Here is an 18,274-nt window from a genome sequence, read left to right on the forward strand (position 1 = left end):
TCGCGTTGGCCGATCTGGTGGTTGGTGCGTTCTAAGCGGTTCAAGAACTTTTTTTTTCTTACTGAACGAATGTTGATGCTGCTACTGCTGCGTTTACGTTTTCTGAAATAGGGTCACACCGAAGTCAGATGAGACCTTCACTAGTTAAAATTCTTCGATCGAATGCGTTAATTGAATTACTGGCGGTTGACCGTTGTGTGAAGAATTTTGGTTCAACTATTCCTATGGAAGTTCTTGAGATGTGGCCTTGAGATTTGTGAATTGAAACCGAGGGTAACCGAAATCAGAAGCCGGATTTGATGTCATCTTTTGATTGTCTATCTTTCAACTGGTTATCATAAAAATTTAAAACACAATTCCTATGGATTCTTATAATTTTAAACGTTATAATTCTAGTTCGCTTTCGTATTTGCAGTCGAAAGCCTAGATCAATCATAATTGATTTCATGCGTTACCGAATGCAACCGACAATCAAGGAAATTAAGCTTTGGTCAAAAGAGCATCAAATGCATAAAATCCAGTGTACGTAGAAAATTTTGTGGAAGTGTTTCCGAAAGTTTAGTAATTATTTCACATTTGGTAAAAATTGATCGACATTTTAGATTTTTCCCGGAAAGAGAAAATGCGCTAGCATGCCACAGTTGGGCAAGATTCTGCAGATGAGAAAGATATCCTGCCACTGGATCTCGCACATACTTACTTAGGACTGGAAATACGAACGCAAGCGCACTTCGAATACATATTTGGCTGCATAGATATTTGCACGGTCATCAACTAATATGACCTTCAAATTTAGAAGATGTTTTTCGTGCTCCACTAATCGGAGTAAGGGAGCTATCGCGGACCAAAATCTATCACCACAAGTCATGTGGATTGTTGTGCTCTATAAATGTACATTTAGAAGGTCTTAGACATATGTGACAGAAATTGCAGTAAACATTAGAAAATGGAATTTTCGGCCGCTTTTTTTCAGAACCGAAAACCGGTAAAGCCAAGTGAATATAAAATCCAACATATAACTAACAAGATCTTGAAATTGAAACAGATGGAGAAGATTTTTCGGTTTTATTAATCGTTACTTCTAATGACGATTTGAAATTTTCAACCCTCATCATCCTGTATTTTCGGGCCTAGAAGTCTCTATGAAACTAAATGTCATACGGGATAGTAACATCAATTTTTCCGATGCTTCAGGAAGTCAATTGGCCCCTAGCGAAATGAAATCCTGGGTACGAGCCTCAATTGACACAAGAACTTTGATAATCAAATTGGTTTATTATTATTTGTTAGTTATCATACTTTGTATTTTGGCAAAATACCAAATGGCGAGTCCCATTTGTTATCCGATAGACTTGTAGTTGCTTTAAAACGAGTCTATCTCTTTCGAAATCGATTGAGAAAAGTCAGCCGTTGCAAAATTTGCGGTTAGTCAGTTACATCACTTATACTAATATATCTCCAGAACCGTGTTAAACAATTGTTCTACGATCTTGATTCGCAACCCAATAGTAGCTTTCCAATGTCCTACGTTTGTAAAAATTGGTTCAGCAATCTCCGAGAAAATTGTACGGAGAGGATAACATGTGTTTTGTCGTTTATGTCACTTATATAAGTATATCTCCGGAACCCTAAAATAATTTTCGAACTTGATTCACAACACTATAGTAGCTTTCAAGCGAGAAATTTGTGCGGAGAGAAAATCGTTCAAAAAGTTTACACACAGACATTTTCCGATCTCGTCGAACTGAGTCAAATGACGTATAACACTAGGGGTCTCCGGAGGTCCTATCAAACGTCGGTTTCTCCAGATTCTATTACCATGCTATAGAGATAATAAGCAAATAGAATAAGAGTTTCTATTATTGAAATTATAGTAGTAGTACACCCAAACCTCCATTTACGTAATAATCGGGACTTCGTAAATCGAGTTATGACGTAAAAAAAGTGTTCATTATGTATGTATATTATTGGATATGTATAATATAATGGATAACTATGGAACAAAAATTATTTGTATTTGCAGGAAAAGTACGTCTAGGTCGCATCAATTTCCAAGATGGCGACTTCCGGTTTATTGACATTCCTTGAAAACCCTTATAATATGGGTATTTTTGGAACGGGTTTGATGAGTACATGTCAGAGAACGATGTTTGAGGTGGATCTGAATTCCAAAATGGCGGCTTTCGGTTATTCCTAGAAAACCCTTACAATTTGTGTCGATATTTCTCGAATTACTTGAATACATCGTTTCCCAACATTCATTCATCAAAACCGTTCCGAAAATACCTATACTATGAGGGTTTTCCAGGATTATCAATGAACCGGTAGTCGTTATTTTAAAATTCAGAACCACATCAAAAATTGTTTTTCGATATGTACTCATTAAACCCGTTCCAAAAATACCCATATTATAAGGGTTTTCAAGAAATATCAATAAACCGGAAGTCGCCATCTTGGAATTTTGAATCGCCTCAAACATCGTTTACCGACATCTACTCATCAAACCAATTCCGAAAATATCCATATTGTAGTAATTTCCATGGAATATAAATGAGCGGGAAATGATCTTCATTGTATGCAAAAACCTCTTTTTACGAAGAAGGTTCGTAAAAAAAGTTAACGTTATTTTAGATTTTGTTCGTAAAAAGAGTTACGTAAAAAGAGGCAACGTAAAAAAAGTTTACGTGAACGGAGGTTTGGGTGTAGTAGTAGTGTTGGTAAAAAAAAATAATATTACCCGCCTTTTGAACTGATGCCCAGAGGGCCGAGTGACATGTACCATTCGACTTAGAGCGTCGAGTACGCAATGCGGGATAGACATTAATGTTCCGGAATTACAGGCTGATAAGTATAAAACTCAAACTCAGATTTAAATAAAAGGTATAATATTTTCATACGTTGATGTTAAATTTTATGCAGATCCAGCTTCCTGTTCCGGAAATACAGGGAATAGCGTAAAAATTCTTCTAAATTTGACCCGAAACTGTTTCATTTTATAGATTTTGCTAGTTGCTGACCAAACGAACCGATTTCAGATATACTGGTTCCGGAAGTACCACAAATATTCGACATCGGAACTCTCTTCATATTCTCAGAGTCGATTCTCACAAACTTAGACTCGAATAAAAGGGCCAACGGTTCTAAAAATAGACTGTTTTTGATTTTTGTTCGGATTTAGCTTCCAGTCCCGGAACAACCTAATTGCCAAACACAAGTTATAGCCTTATAATTGATCTATTTTATCATATTAATGATGTTGTATTGATAAATATTTGTACATTTACTATGAATCAAGGAACCCAAAATAAACGTATTGGGTAGGGAGCGTGGAAATGCACACTTCCTGCTATTAACATTACGCGGGTTCTTCTTCCTGCTTATTGGGACTTATCTTGAAGGAGCTTCCATTGCTATTGATGCAAAAGATCTAGTCAATATTCCCTAGGATCGTATCGACGAACTGCTTATTATTCTAAGCAACGTGTTCCGGAATCCCCTATCTCCTGCTCTGGCATACAGTGCACAGTGGTCCGAAACGGGAAATTAGTGAGACAAAAATATTTTGTCTACCGAAGAATAATTTTTTAGGAGATATAGGGTTTGATTAGAAAAAACACAAAAAAAATCTTAATTGGAATCGATAGAATCTTAATTGGAATCGATAGAATAATCAATATAACTTGATGTTTGAAGCTGAGCTCATGCAAATGTTGGTCGCGGCTTCGCTTTAGATGTCCCATGCGCAAGGTCCAATTTTGGCACACTCTCTCCAACAGATCGACCGCTATTTCTCGAATAAATACTTCAATATTGACTCCCAGTGCATCAATCGTTGCTAGTTTATCCTTGTAGACATGAGCCTTAACATGACGGGCCAAAAACTTGAGATAAACTGTTCGCCGAAGGCGAATCTAAATTTGGTCATTGTTTCTCGTGCCGTGTGGGATGTGGCACCGTCTTATTGAAACCACATGTCAGGCATGTCCAATTCTTCCATTTTGGGAAAAAAAAAAAACAAATCGTAAATCATCACACGGTAGCGCTTGCCATTCACAGTAATGTTCCGCCCATCGTCGCCTTTGAAGAAGTACGGCCCGATGATGCCACCGGCCTATAATCCACACCAAAGAGGACTTTTTAGGATGCATTGGTAGCTCTTGCAAATGCCGCTGGTTGGTGTTTACTCCAGATGTGGAAACCAGAAATGAGCTTCGTCGCTGAACACAATTTTTCGATAAACACTTTCTTAACCGAGCATGAATCTTGATAGTAAAGTTCAAGAATTTGCAAGCGTTGTTCGTTCGTAAGTCAATTCATGAATAAATTATAGACCAAACTGAACAAGTTTGACAATGACACACACAGATAAAAATATTTACATCTATTTTTATGCACATATTTGGAGCAGGAGCACTTTTCAATATACTTTAAAAGCAAAATTAAGCGTGAAAAAAAATATGTTGTATAATTCATTCAAAAATCAAGGTATTCTAATTTACTTTTTCATCGATGATGGTTTTCAATCAAATTTTTGATTCAATTGATGTCTATTTCAAAGAATTATGGAATTACATCTCGTGTAAATTTTATTATTTTTTTCTGTGCACGACACTACTGACGCGTGATCCATGTTTGGATTTAAATCAGAAAATAAACTTGCCTAATTGAATTTTAAATTTATTGCATTTTGCAGGAAAGTTGTACTACTTTCAGCAGCTTTACTGAAGAAACCACTTTTCTAGCTCTTCGTTTGGTCGTGTTACATCAATTTTCAAAGTAAAAGTAGGGTTTCTCCGACGACACGACCAGGCACTCCGCAGAAAAATCGGAATAAAATGTGTTTGTGAGTGAGCAAGCACGATGATCCTCCGGCGAGACAGGGGGTTGGCGCAGGCCTAATAAACCGCCCGTAAAACACCTATTACGAATGATACAGGAGAGAATACGACCCGGAACAATCGGCATAGACCCACGCAACGAAAAAAGGACTACGATTGGAAACTTGGAACATGGAACTGCAAGTCGCTAGGTTTCGCAGGCTGCGACAGGATAATATACGACGAACTAAATCCTCGCAGCTTCGACGTCGTAGCACTGCAGGAGCTTTGTTGGATGGGACAGAAGGTGTGGAAAAGCGGACATCGAGCGGCTACCTTCTACCAAAGCTGTGGCACAACGAACGAGCTGGGAACTGGCTTTATAGTGCTGGGCAAGATGCGTCAGCGAGTGATTGGGTGGCAGCCGATCAACGCTAGGATGTGTAAGTTGAGAATTAAAGGCCGTTTTTTCAATTACAGCATCATCAACGTGCACTGCCCACATGAAGGGAGACCCGAGGACGAGAAAGAAGCGTTATACGTGCAGCTGGAACAAGCCTATGACGGCTGCCCACGCAGAGACGTAAAAATTGTCATCGGGGACATGAATGCCCAGGTAGGAAGGGAGGCAATGTACCGACCGGTAATCGGGCCGAACAGCCTGCATGCCGCATCGAATAACAACGGCCAACGGTGTGTCAACTTTGCGGCCTTCCGAGGAATGGTAGTCAGAAGCACCTTCTTTCCCCGCAAGGATATCCACAAAGCCACCTGGAGATCACCTGACCAACAGACCGAAAACCAAATCGACCACGTTTTGATCGACGGAAAATTTTTCCGGACATCAACAATGTTCGCACCTACCGCAGTGCGAATATAGATTCGGACCACTACTTGGTTGCTGTATGCATGCGCTCAAAACTTTCGACGGTGGCTACCAAACGTCGAAACCGAACGTCGCGGTTTAACATCGCGCGGCTCCGGGATACTGGAGTAGCCCAAGATTACGCGCAGCAGTTGGCAGTGGCACTACCAACGGAAGAGCATCTTGGTGCAGCTACTCTTGAAGATGGCTGGAGAGACATCCGTTCTGCCATAGGTAGCACTGCATCAGCAATGCTAGGTACGGCGACTCCGAACGTGAGGAACGACTGGTTCGACGACGAATGTGAACAGTTAGTGGCCGAGAAGAATGCGGCTTGGGCGAGCAAGCTGCAACACCGGACGAGAGCAAACGAGGAGCGATACAGACAGGCGCGGAACAGACTAAACTCGGTATCCCGTAGAAAAAAGCGCCAACAGGAAGACCGAGATCGCGAAGCGATGGAACAGCTGTTCCGTGCTAATGACACAAGGAAGTTCTACGAGAAGGTGAACCGTTCGCGCAGAGGCCATGTGCCACAGGCCGATATGTGCAAGGACACCAACGGGGATCTTCTCACGAACGACTGTGAGGTGATCGAGAGGTGGCGGCAGTATTTCGACGAGCACCTCAATGGCGATGTGGCGGAATACGAAAGTAGTGGCGCGGTAACGAGCTTGGGAACGCGTGCGGAGGACGATGGACTGCCGGTCCCAGACCTCCAAGAAGTGGAGGAGGTGGTAAGCCGGTTGAAAAATGATAAGGCCGCTGGCGTTGACCAACTACCAAGCGAGCTACTAAAACACGGTGGTAATGCACTAGTGAAAGCACTGCACTGGGTCGTTACCAAGATCTGGGAGGACGAGATTTTACCGGAGGAATGGATGGAAGGAATCGTGTGTCCCATCTACAAAAAGGGCGATAAGCTGGATTGCTGCAATTACCGCGCGATAACTCTGCTGAACGCCGCCTACAAGGTACTCTCCCAAATCTTATGCCGTCGACTTTCACCGATTGCAAACGAATTCGTGGGACAATATCAGGCAGGATTTATGGGCGAACGCGCTACCACGGACCAAGTCTTCGCCATCCGCCAGGTGTTGCAAAAGTGCCGCGAATACAATGTACCCACACATCACCTATTCATCGATTCCAAATCAGCCTACGACACAATCGATCGAGAACAGCTATGGAAAATCATGCACGACTACGGATTCCCGGACAAACTGATACGATTGGTCAAGGCTACGATGGATCGAGTGATGTGCGTTGTTCGAGTATCGGGGATAAACTCGAGTCCCTTCGAAACTCGCAGAGGGCTACGGCAAGGTGATGGCCTTTCGTGTCTGCTATTCAACATTGCTTTGGAGGGTGTACTAAGAAGAGCGAGGATAGACACGAGTGGCACGATTTTCAGAAAGTCCGTCCAGCTACTTGGTTTCGCTGATGATATTGATATTATAGTACGCAACTTTGAGAAGATGGAAGATACGTACATCGGACTAAAAGCTGAGGCCAAGCGGATCGGACTAGACATCAATGTGTCAAAGACAAAGTACATGAAAGGCAGGGGCTCGAGAGAAGATAACGTCAGCCACCCATTACGAGTTCTGATTGGTGGTGATGAAATCGAAATGGTCGACGAGTTCGTGTACTTGGGCTCACTGGTGACTGCCGATAATGACACCAGCAGAGAAATTCAGAGACGCATATTGTCAGGAAATCGTGCTTACTTTGGACTGCGCAGGACGCTTCGATCGAGCAAAATTCGTCGTCGTACGAAGTTAACTATCTACAAAACGCTGATTAGACCGGTTATCCTCTACGGGCACGAGTCCTGGACAATGCTTGCGGAGGATCAACGCGCACTAGGTGTTTTTGAACGGAAGGTGTTGCGAACCATCTTCGGCGGAGTGTGGATGGAAGACGGTACGTGGAGAAGGCGAATGAACCATGAACTGCACCAGTTGTTGGGAGGACCAACCCTCGTCCAAACGGCCAAGGTCGGGCGGTTACGGTGGGCCGGGCATGTTGTTAGAATGTCGGAGAACAACCCGGTTAAAATGATCCGCGACAATGATCCGACCGGTATAAGAAGAAGAGGCGCACAGCGGGCAAGATGGATCGATCAAATTGAGGACGACCTGCGGACCCTTCGCAGCTACCGAGGCTGGCGGCGAACAGCAATGAACCGAGTTGAATGGAGACGCCTCCTGTATACAGCAGAGACCCGCGTGGTCTACGACTGAAAGAGTAAGTGAGTAAGTAAGTGAGTGATTTTCCGTCAGTTACCACAAATATAGCGACCCCTTGATAATGATAAAATTAATCTTTTCAGGCAACACTGTTCTGGTTGCTATGCGTTATTTGTCAAGAAACCGCAATTATTAAAATAAACAAACAAATAGGAAAAGTATCCCGATCCATTGTCAGTATCCACGAAACTGCAAGAAAAAAAGATTAAGTTTGAAATAAAGCGATATATTCTCTTGTGTGCAGTCATGTATTTCCAAATCTGTTGCAACATAAAACGAAACTGAATTTTCAATCATGTATATTTGCTAATAATCAAGTAAAATTATTGTTTCTAGAACTCGAAAAAAATGTGGAGCAGGATGTTTATTTCGTCTATTATGCATTCAATTAAGAGTAAAAACATTATTTCGTAACACTAGAAGAACCCTCACAGAAGTTTAAATCAATGGGAAAAGAACGATAATGAAATTGCTGCATTCTGTGATGTCGATTTGAAACCCAATTATTAAATTTAAGCTATTTTCAAATATGCTTTACACAGAAAGAAAAGATGAAACTTACACGACATGTAAACCGATAGTACTATGAAATAGATATCAGTTGAAACGAAAATCTGATTTAAAACCATGATTGATGTAAAATTACATTAAGATTCATTTAGTTTTGCATTGAACAAGACTGTATATTTACAAACCGCTTAGTTTTGTAATGTAACTTTCCATTCAATTGCCTGCTCCAAATATGTGCATGAAAATAAATGTAAATTCATAAAATATTTTTATCTGTGTTATACATTGAGTCAGTAACAAAAAAATGCATTAATTTATGTTATTTCTCTGCTAAATCATGCTAAAAAGCTTGATTGTTATTCATGATTTATTGAAGATTCGTTTCAAGTCTTCTCAAGAGAATTTTACAAGAATTATCCAGATGTCATACTAAAACTATTCTAGGGTTAGCAAAAGTCATAAAACAAAAGTTTGTCTCAATGGCGTTGAAAAATAATAATACTGACGATACGATCTACTTATAGAAAATTCTTAGTCGCATAATTTAAATATTTTATGAAAACTATGTAATAGTTTCAATACATTATTGAATTTTTCTAATAGAGATGGTGTGAGATGCTGATGTAGTTGATTGGTAACTGCTATGCTATCAAATTTCCGGTGCATACAATTACTGGTGGTGCAAATAAAATGATATAACATATCGGTATCGCAAAAACATAGCGCTTCACTTAACTTTTAAGGGCCGATTCTTGTTCTTAGGTACAGTGGTAAAATGCGCGACTGGTATATCGATTCGGAGTTAGTTTTGTTTATCTACATAAACATGCCTTTGAACAACAGTATCCAAGGTATCTGTTATTCGAAATCAATAATTTATCAAATCGAGTTGCCAGTTTTAACAAATTTTCGAGTAATTTCGTTTTGGCATTTCGAGTTACTGAGGGGTAGTCAGATTTGCGATACAGTTTTAATAGACGAGTGGCAGGTCGTGTCGTCGGTGTCTCTCTGAAAATCACTATTTTTGTTCTAATTGTTTTGTGAGCTGTTCTACGAGAAAAATGTCTTCTGAAAAGTTGTCAAACTAAATATGTTGCAGACCTTCACTGAAATAATTTTTTTAATATACGCTACAATCAAAAAGTAATGATTGTTTTTTTTTTCGTGTAAGCAGTCACCCTTCAAATATCAATATTCAATAGATGCCAGAACGATAAAAATTGGTCTTATACGGTTTAGGGTGTTATTTTTGTCACTGATATAAATTAGTATTAAAAATGCATTGCAAGAAAAGAACAAAAAATTATTCTCAACGTATCAACATGACATCTTTAGTAAAATGATGGTTTTAAATGAGCCCTACAAATGTGTCGATAGAAATGTCATGACATACTAGCTTGGAACAACGGTATTACACGGTATCTTGAGCTCATAATTGTTCAAACTCAATCGAAGCAATTGGTTTGGTAAGAAATAATTTCAACCGAGCCCCGGAGGGCTGAACGTCATATACCATTCGATTCAGCTCGACGAACTGAACAAATGTCTGTGTGTGTATGTATGTAACAAAAATATGCACTCACTTTTCTCGGAGATGGCTGAACCGATTTTCACAAACTTACATTCAAATGAAAGGTCTTATAGTCCCATAGCCTGCTATCAAATTTCATTTGGATCCGATTTTCGGTTCTTGTTTTATAGGGTAATATGTGGAAATTAGGTATAAAATGTTCACTCAATTGTTTCGAAATTGACTCAACCGATTTTTTCACAAATTAAGATTCAAATGAACGGTCTTGAAATTGTTTAAGATTTTATAACATTTTATCCGAATTCGACCTAGTGTTTTGGAACTAGGTCGAATAAGTGGAAAATTTTCTATTTCACAAACGATGGCAAAAACGAGTGCAAATCCCGTAAAACTGACTGTTAAATTCTTCTAGTTTGCAGAAGTTATAACTTATAACTGTGGGTAGAACTCACATCGATTTCTCAGCGATGTTTGAATCAATTTTCGCAAATCATTATTTAAATTGAAACTCATATTATCTCAAAAGCTACTGTGAAATTTCATCTGGATCTGACTTTCGGTTCCGCAATTACGCTTTCAAACCGCCATATAAACTGACGATACAAAACCAGTACGCATCGGTACGAGCCGGCACGGAAGAAGAAAACACAACTCACCCTTTTACAAACAATACACACAGCGGGCTTTGTTACATTTCGTACACGCTATAAGGAAACCAACACCTAACACCTAGATGACATTCGAACAAACTTTCAAGTTTGTATTTTTAGAACTCCACAGCAATTATTTTGATGGTATGAGTAATATGACAAAATTATCATTACACCACTAGGTGGACTAAAACAGGTTTTTATGCATTGTTTCAATTGAAACCACCATTTTACTGAAGGTGTTTGTTGATACGTTGAAGCGCTTTAAAGTTATTTGATTTCCAACTTAAATTCAACATTTCAACAGTATGATAGCCATAATTGTCGGCCACCGCCATCTTCATCGTTCACAAAAAAAAGGAAGGAAGGAGAGATGAAATGTTGATATTTAACCTGCTTTGCGGAAGGACGACGACTCATTTCTCTTCCATAGGGGTCGCGGAGTTGAAAGTAAGGCTAGGTAAGGGGTCTAGGATTCGCTCTGAGCTAGCGAAGGGACCATATAAAAATAAACTAAAGACTCAATTCTCGCGAACTTAATTTACGCAGCCGGATGCTGCAGACCGGAATTTTTCACTTGGCTGTGATTCCAAGCGGGTACATAACGGCGGAATTAAGCTCTTAGATAAACGTTTAACCGGTGTAAACACGCAAAACGACTTCTTGTCAACAGGGCCGTCAAGAGATTTCAATACGGACCCCGTTTCGAAAACACTAGTTCACTCTATCTTGGAGGAATGAACGAGCAAAAATAAAAAAAAACGTCCCAAGGTAAATTCCATCATGAGCAGCAAAAAAAGTTATATCTTCGAATTTACGTGCCCCCTAAAAAAGTCCGGGCCCGGGGGGAATTCCCCCTTCACAGCGGCCCTGCCTGTCAGTCGTCCGGACCTTAATCCAATACCACGAAAATTGAAGAACGTGGAAATTCGACCCAATGAATTTCACTTTTTTCTTCGGGATCTCAATAACCGATGGGAAGTATTTTTCACGAAAATATTTTGACGGGAGCGAACATTTTCCACTCCTGACGCGTACGCCTACTGCGATCCGCCTTCTGAAAGTCAAGACATAAACAATGCTCTTGAAAAGAAACAGGATAGTTTGTTTGTGCGTGAGAACTAGTATAACAATCAAATTGAAATAGTTTTGTGCCCAAATTAGAAGGATTTTCTTGCAGAGTCAGTCTAAATTTTTAGCACGCATTGAATGCATTGCACTGAACATGTGTTAGCAAAGCAAAGTCAGGGTACCACATTCCGATGCATAATTTGACCTTCTATTGACCTTCGCAGCGCAGACAGTGCTAAATCAACTGTAAATATGAGTCATTTTTGACACTTGAACATGTCAGTATTAGAATGCGTCAATTTACTTGAATTTTTAAAAGATCAGCTTTCGTTTCTCGTTCGATTTGATAAAGAATCAAAATCAGAGAAATTAATCATTCTTTTTGAAGTAATTGTGGATATATGCATATAAGAAATTATTTTCTGATTGAGTTCTCTACCATCTTATAATTTATTGCACGTTCTGAAGTACGATTATTCATCGTTTCATAGCACAAAATAACCTTTCATCGTGCTTAAAAGCTGTAAATGCTCCTATTCCATATGACCCTCTGACGGTTGGCACCTAATGAACAGTGCTTCCATCAAGCATTTCTTTTATGGACATACGTAGCCTTTGACAATTGCTCGACACAGTGTGCACATAGAAAGCAATTGTCCTTGTTATCAATTTTCCTTAATCGGATTGGCTTTATTTCTTACGCTCGATTCAAGCGTAAACGAAACGGCCCAGAACTCGCCGAGAATAGATCAGTGCTGCTACAGCATTACTTCCCCCTCCCCCAGGAGGGTATGAGGTACGATCGATCAACAGTGCTAGGAAGGTGATAACGATTTTTCCGTCCACCACCAACAGTAGCCGCCAGATCACCGCTGATTGATGATGATACTTCAGATTTTTTATTACCCCCTTTTAGTTACATCACGTGGAAGTTGTTGTTCTACTAGAAAAGAAAAAAAAAACAATTGCAAGCCAATCGGCTAGTCAGACTCTCGGTGCATCATCGCCATCCGAGTCGCGCGGACGGAAAAATGATGGCGATTAGTACCTTAATACTTAGTGTAATAGCATATGGTAGTATAGAGCGAACGACATGCGAACGTCGCTGCTGTCGGCCCTTTAATACTAGCACACACTCCGAGCTGGGACGGCTGGGAAGCAGAAACAACAGCACCAGCACCAGCAGCAGCGGCAGCAGCAGTGGCAATAGCAGAAGCTACACAGTCAAGTTCTAATGGCCAAAGAGGCGAACCGATAGCTAAAGCGCTTGCAGCAGAAACACGTGCGATCGTTACCTTCACTTGCCATTGCGCGCTTCTTTTTTTCTGTTATTCGAACGCCGCCGCTGCTTGCTTCCCCGATGCGATTATGTATATATTGTAGTGGAACTTGTTGATTGTGACGGTGTTTGAGTGTTTCGAGCAAACTTAGTACATGTTCTATTCTCTTGGATCTATCTCTCTCTTTCTCTGTCGCTCTCGTTCGTAGTAGCTATGTATGATGTTTTTTTTTCTTCTTCTGTTCCTGCTGTGGGGAATCTTTGCCTTTTGTCTAGAGTACTTTTACTGTTGCGAAGGGGAAATTTCCGTGCTTTAGATCGCGGTTTTAGAGGTTTCACTACGTCATGTTATGGCCAATCTACGGAAAAGATCTTGTTACGCACTGGTTAGGCGAATACTCGCAGCTAATCTGATGATTGACGGGATGCCGATTCAACGATTTAATAAGTGGTTCGGATGCGTTGATTAATTTTCAGTTGATGAGAGCTGCTAATGATTGTTCGGAATGAAGCTCGCGTATTATTTCTAATTTTATTATTTTTTTCATTTACCAATTTGCATTCAAAGTATTTTCATGGCGAGCCTTGGACTTGACGCCACCCATAAAATTCTATGCATACATACAATACATTTTCGCCATCTTTCTTCAAATCTTTGTCGTTTCGGCGCTTGCCTTTCAAAATCGCTCACGTTTTTCATTTGACGAAGTTCTAGCAAAGATAAACTCAAGATTACAATATCCCATACAGTCCATCAAAAAATGTTGGATCAGTAACCGTGATCCAGTGGAACAAACAAACATTGGAAAATGACGGCCATTGCCACAGCAACAACACAAGTTTGGAAGATTGTAAACATACCGCACACAATATTTTGTTACTTCCATTCACTTTAATGACTCGTAAGATAAGAATGTAACAAATCAAATAGATTCTTAGTAATATTTATAATTGATTCTTGCTTTCCTGTTTCAACATCCACTCGATATGCAGCAAATTACCGCGTTTTCTTTCGCATTGAAACTTAAGATTAATTCTACATAAACAAACATTGTCATAGTTGTAGTGTATATCAGAATGGTTATAGAAATTATAAGAATGAATGTGGAATGCTTATTATAATGCTTACGATCGAGAAAACATGACAGCTTGAGTATGTTCGACTGAGAGAATCGAAATAAGCTACACTTGGAAACAATGACAGAGATATTAGAAATATGGAAAATAAAAATCGAGAAGTGATTCAAGAACAGTTGCCGAAGAAAGATGTCTTGTGCGATGGAGACAAACTGAAAAGGACACGACAATGGTTCAGCAGCTCCCGTAATTTTGTAGGTATTTGAAAATTATTTAATAAAATATTGCCTGGCTTTGGAACTGCTTGATAACACAAACACAAATCATGAGACGTAAATTTAATTCGTGCGAGTGGACACGGTTCAACCAAATACAAATTTGTATTTGGTGCAACTTCTTGTTCAGAATTCGTGCGAGATAGTACGAATTGAACAGATTTATTCTTGAATTCGTGCGAAAGGACACGAATTAAATGTATTTATGTTAGAATTCGTGCGAGAGGACACGATTCGTGTGGATTCATGTCTGGTTTCGTGCGAGAGGACACGAATGGAAATGGACACGACAATAGTTACGACGCATGTAGCGATTCGACGCTTGTTGTTTTGTTTCAAATGATAATTGCTGACTGCAACTGACGGTGAACCGATTTCATCGAGGGGTCCTATCTGAATATAAAATATCATAGACTGTACCATCTTGAGTTTATTTTTGGTTCTAGCCTCCTTTCGATACAAAAATTAGAGTGTTGTATGCAAGACACGACCGATCACGATTACATTAAAAATGAAATAATTCTTAGGTACCCATAATAAATATAAAAATAAATGCACTAAAAGTCACAAATTACAAACTTGCTCTACTTTTAGTGTTTACATTTTTGGCGAATGGTCTAAATGACAATTATGTCGTTTTCGCTTGAAAACTCAGTTTCGAAACCGGGTTAGTTTTCTCAAGCAAACACTTTTTCTGGCAGCGTTGTAATCATCTTCTGTTTCGTTGGTATTGGTGAACTGTCAAAACTGTTTCTGTTTTTTTTTTTTCGCAAAACGTTGAAAAACTATTCCAACCTCTCCATTCTTTAAAAGTTAGTTCTGTGTTTCTAAATAAATTTTAAAATGAATAGAAAAAGGAGCGACATGATAACAAACGTGATTACAACTTTATTTTCAAGTTTCTGAGAGTAGCTCCAGTAGCTCGGAAGAGGAGTCTTCAGACGAATTCAAGGAATTATGTCTCGTTTATGCAAAAACCGATTTAGGACGGAAGAAAATTCGGCTATCGAATTTTTACGAGCAAGTCGTTGAAAAATATTGTGAAGAAGCTGTAAGTACCAGCCTATTCATATGCAAAAATAGTAGAATTTGAATTGGCAGGATTTCTTTATTTAATAATAAAGCATTCTACTATTAGCAGACTTACTATACAACAGTTTTTATTGAAATATATGTGAGCTCTTTCTTTTAATAGTTTTGTCAAAACTTTCGTATAAGCAAATCTACAGCCAATATGATCGTTGAAAAATATGAAAATTCCACTTTTTTCAAGACAAAATCTATGGGTGGAATAAAAGAAATTCCTGCTAAAATACAAATGCTTTCCTTTTTGTGGTAAGTTTGAAAAAAATTAATGCATATATCAAACAATAACTAGAAATCATTCCCAAAATTAGGTTTTCTGCAAATATGGATTCATACGGCGAAGTTTGTAACCTGTTCGGGCAATCGGAGTCGAGTTTTCATAAACATTTAAATTTGATTCTTGATTTTTTCGTTGATGAAGCCAAAAAGCTCATACATTTTCCTGAAACACGTCAAGAGAAAGAAAAACTCGCCAGAAGCTTTCAACAGGAATTGTACCAAAAGTCGTATCATTAACAGCGTAAACACATAATTTTATGGACAATTTGACCTAGAATCATCGGAATGCAGTCTCCATAACTTCGTTTGATCTAAAAATAATCTTCCGTTTAATAAAACTAAACATTTCTTTCCAGATATCTGGATTTATAAACGTGTTGGGTTGTATTGATGGATGTTACATCTATATTCGACAACCAGCTAACAAGATTAGGTCTACATACGTAAACCGCCATGATTTATTATCTATAACGCTTCAAGGCATTTGCGATTCAAACAAACGCTTCATGGATGTTTGCATAGGAGCACCAAGCAAAGTTCACGATGCCAGAATATTCTCTATATCACCCATTAGTAAAGAATTACCAGTACTGTGTGAAGGCAAGTTTCATCTTCTGGGGGACGCAGCATACCCTTTACGAGAATATCTGCTCACACCCTACAAAGATTACGGAACCTCGTCTCCAAGGCGTAGGAGATACAATATCAAGCATAGCCAAGCACGAGTCAAAATAGAGAATGCATTTGGTTTGCTTAAGCAACGATTTAGACAGCTAGTCAGACTTAACTTTTTTGATACTGAACGAGCAAGCAAGTTTGTGCTGGCATGCTGTGTACTGCATAATATATGCATCGATATGGACGATTCATTACCGGAACGGATAGCCATAGATATGAATGAGAACCTCCCAGTAGTACGCCAATACGATGACGAAAACTCCCAAAGATCAACTGCGTTGAAGTTGTTGAGAGAGGCGAAGAGAAGCGAAATTGTGAACATAATAACATGAATTTATATTAATAAATCGTCATTCTAGAGCCTACTCTTTCTGTTTTATTAAGATGCATTGTTTTTTTTATACTCTATATAATAATCATGATTCGATTTCGCTTGATACCAAAATTTTTTTGATACCAAACCTAACCCAGTTTTCACCCTAACTGCTGTCAAACCGTTTATTTGAAGCTAGTTTCGAACCTAGTTTTAACGTTGTTGAACTGAAAATCGATTGTTTCGAACCTGGTTTTTATATCAGGTTTGCTCAAACTCCCGTTGCTAAGTGCGAATTCAACAAAGTGAAAAGTGTTTGTTTGATGAAACTACCCTGGGCCAGTTTCAGTTTTCTCAAGCGAAAACGACATTAGTCTGGATCCCTTCTATAAGTTTCTTGGAAGCTATATTAGACCAAAATATTATGCCTCATACGACTAAATCAATTTCTAACTATTCAATTAGGTTACACGATTATTGTTTGATTTAATAATAGGGTCTGAGGGATTATGCTGAGAGATAGTTCTTTGTATTTAGCCAAATTTACTGAAAAATAATTATCTATAATTATCATCATAACACAACTTTATACTGAATTTATTTGCGCGCCACCGTGTTGTTCGTATGTAAATGGAGTTTTCAGTATGCAAACTACCCGTTGACAAATTGAAACATTTTTAAACTTTTTCGAATCAAGTTAAACGAGGAAAATTCATCAATGAATCACAGAGATACAAGCGCTTCAAATTAGGTTCGAAAAATCTATCGCCGATACACAGATAACAGATATACAGGCTCGAACAAAATTTTTAAAAATCCTGTGTAAATTTCAAATTTGCTATACGTTGGAAGCACTATTGCCAACTGCTCGACTGTTCGCCGCGATCTTTCAAAACGTTCCACTACGTTCCGGAACGATAACAAAATCCTCCTGCCTGTTGTAGAAATATTCCAACTACAACAATTCTAACACTTATCACACGATTTCCCTAAGTGTTAAAGACAATTTTATTTCCATGTCGATCGGAATAAAAACAAAAATAAACTTGTCATTTTAACCAACAGCAAAACAAAAATCTAGCGAGAAGTGAATGTTGCACCCAAAGTTTTGTCTCAAGTGAAAGCGGCACCCAAATAGTGGTGGCACCTCTGCAAGTGTTCACCAAGCTGATTGAGCAAATTTTACACACAGTTCATGTGTGAGCCTGTATATCTGTTATCTGTGATCTTGCTTCTTGCCACTACTCGAAATCAACGGTAGAATGGTATACTACCAAAAATGTCACTTTCGTCCCAAAAGATATGAATCCACCAAATTGCCCACAACTTCGACCAATTGAGGAATTTTGGGCATTAACGAAGGCACATCTTAAGAAACATGTCTCGACAGCCGAAAACTTTCAACAGTTCGAAAAAGATTGGAAAAAAGTGTCAAAACTTGTCACCAAGAAGTCTGTACGGAATTTAATGAGGAACGTTCGCAAGAAGGTGCGCCAGCTAGTCTATAATGGCTAAGTAGCAAATGTTGAGAATAATATTCTGATGTTGTAGTCTAATATTATCAGTATATCGAATATCTAACACTTGTGAA

The 18,274-nt window shown here is 39.0% G+C and overlaps 2 protein-coding genes across 3 annotated transcripts in view; one reads left to right on the forward strand and one right to left on the reverse strand.

Moving 5' to 3' along the window:
* Positions 1–18,274, reverse strand: part of LOC131431972 (uncharacterized) — an 85,043-nt gene that overhangs the window by 57,790 nt on the left and 8,979 nt on the right. The window lies entirely within an intron of this gene.
* LOC131429379 (uncharacterized) lies at positions 14,193–16,874 on the forward strand. The gene is made up of 2 exons (XM_058593457.1): positions 14,193–14,306; positions 15,968–16,874. Exons 1-2 carry the CDS (start codon positions 14,193–14,195, stop codon positions 16,700–16,702), a joined length of 849 nt encoding a protein of 282 aa, XP_058449440.1. The 3' UTR covers positions 16,703–16,874.

This window comes from Malaya genurostris, chromosome 2, assembly GCF_030247185.1.
Source record: "Malaya genurostris strain Urasoe2022 chromosome 2, Malgen_1.1, whole genome shotgun sequence".
NCBI lineage: Eukaryota > Metazoa > Arthropoda > Insecta > Diptera > Culicidae > Malaya > Malaya genurostris.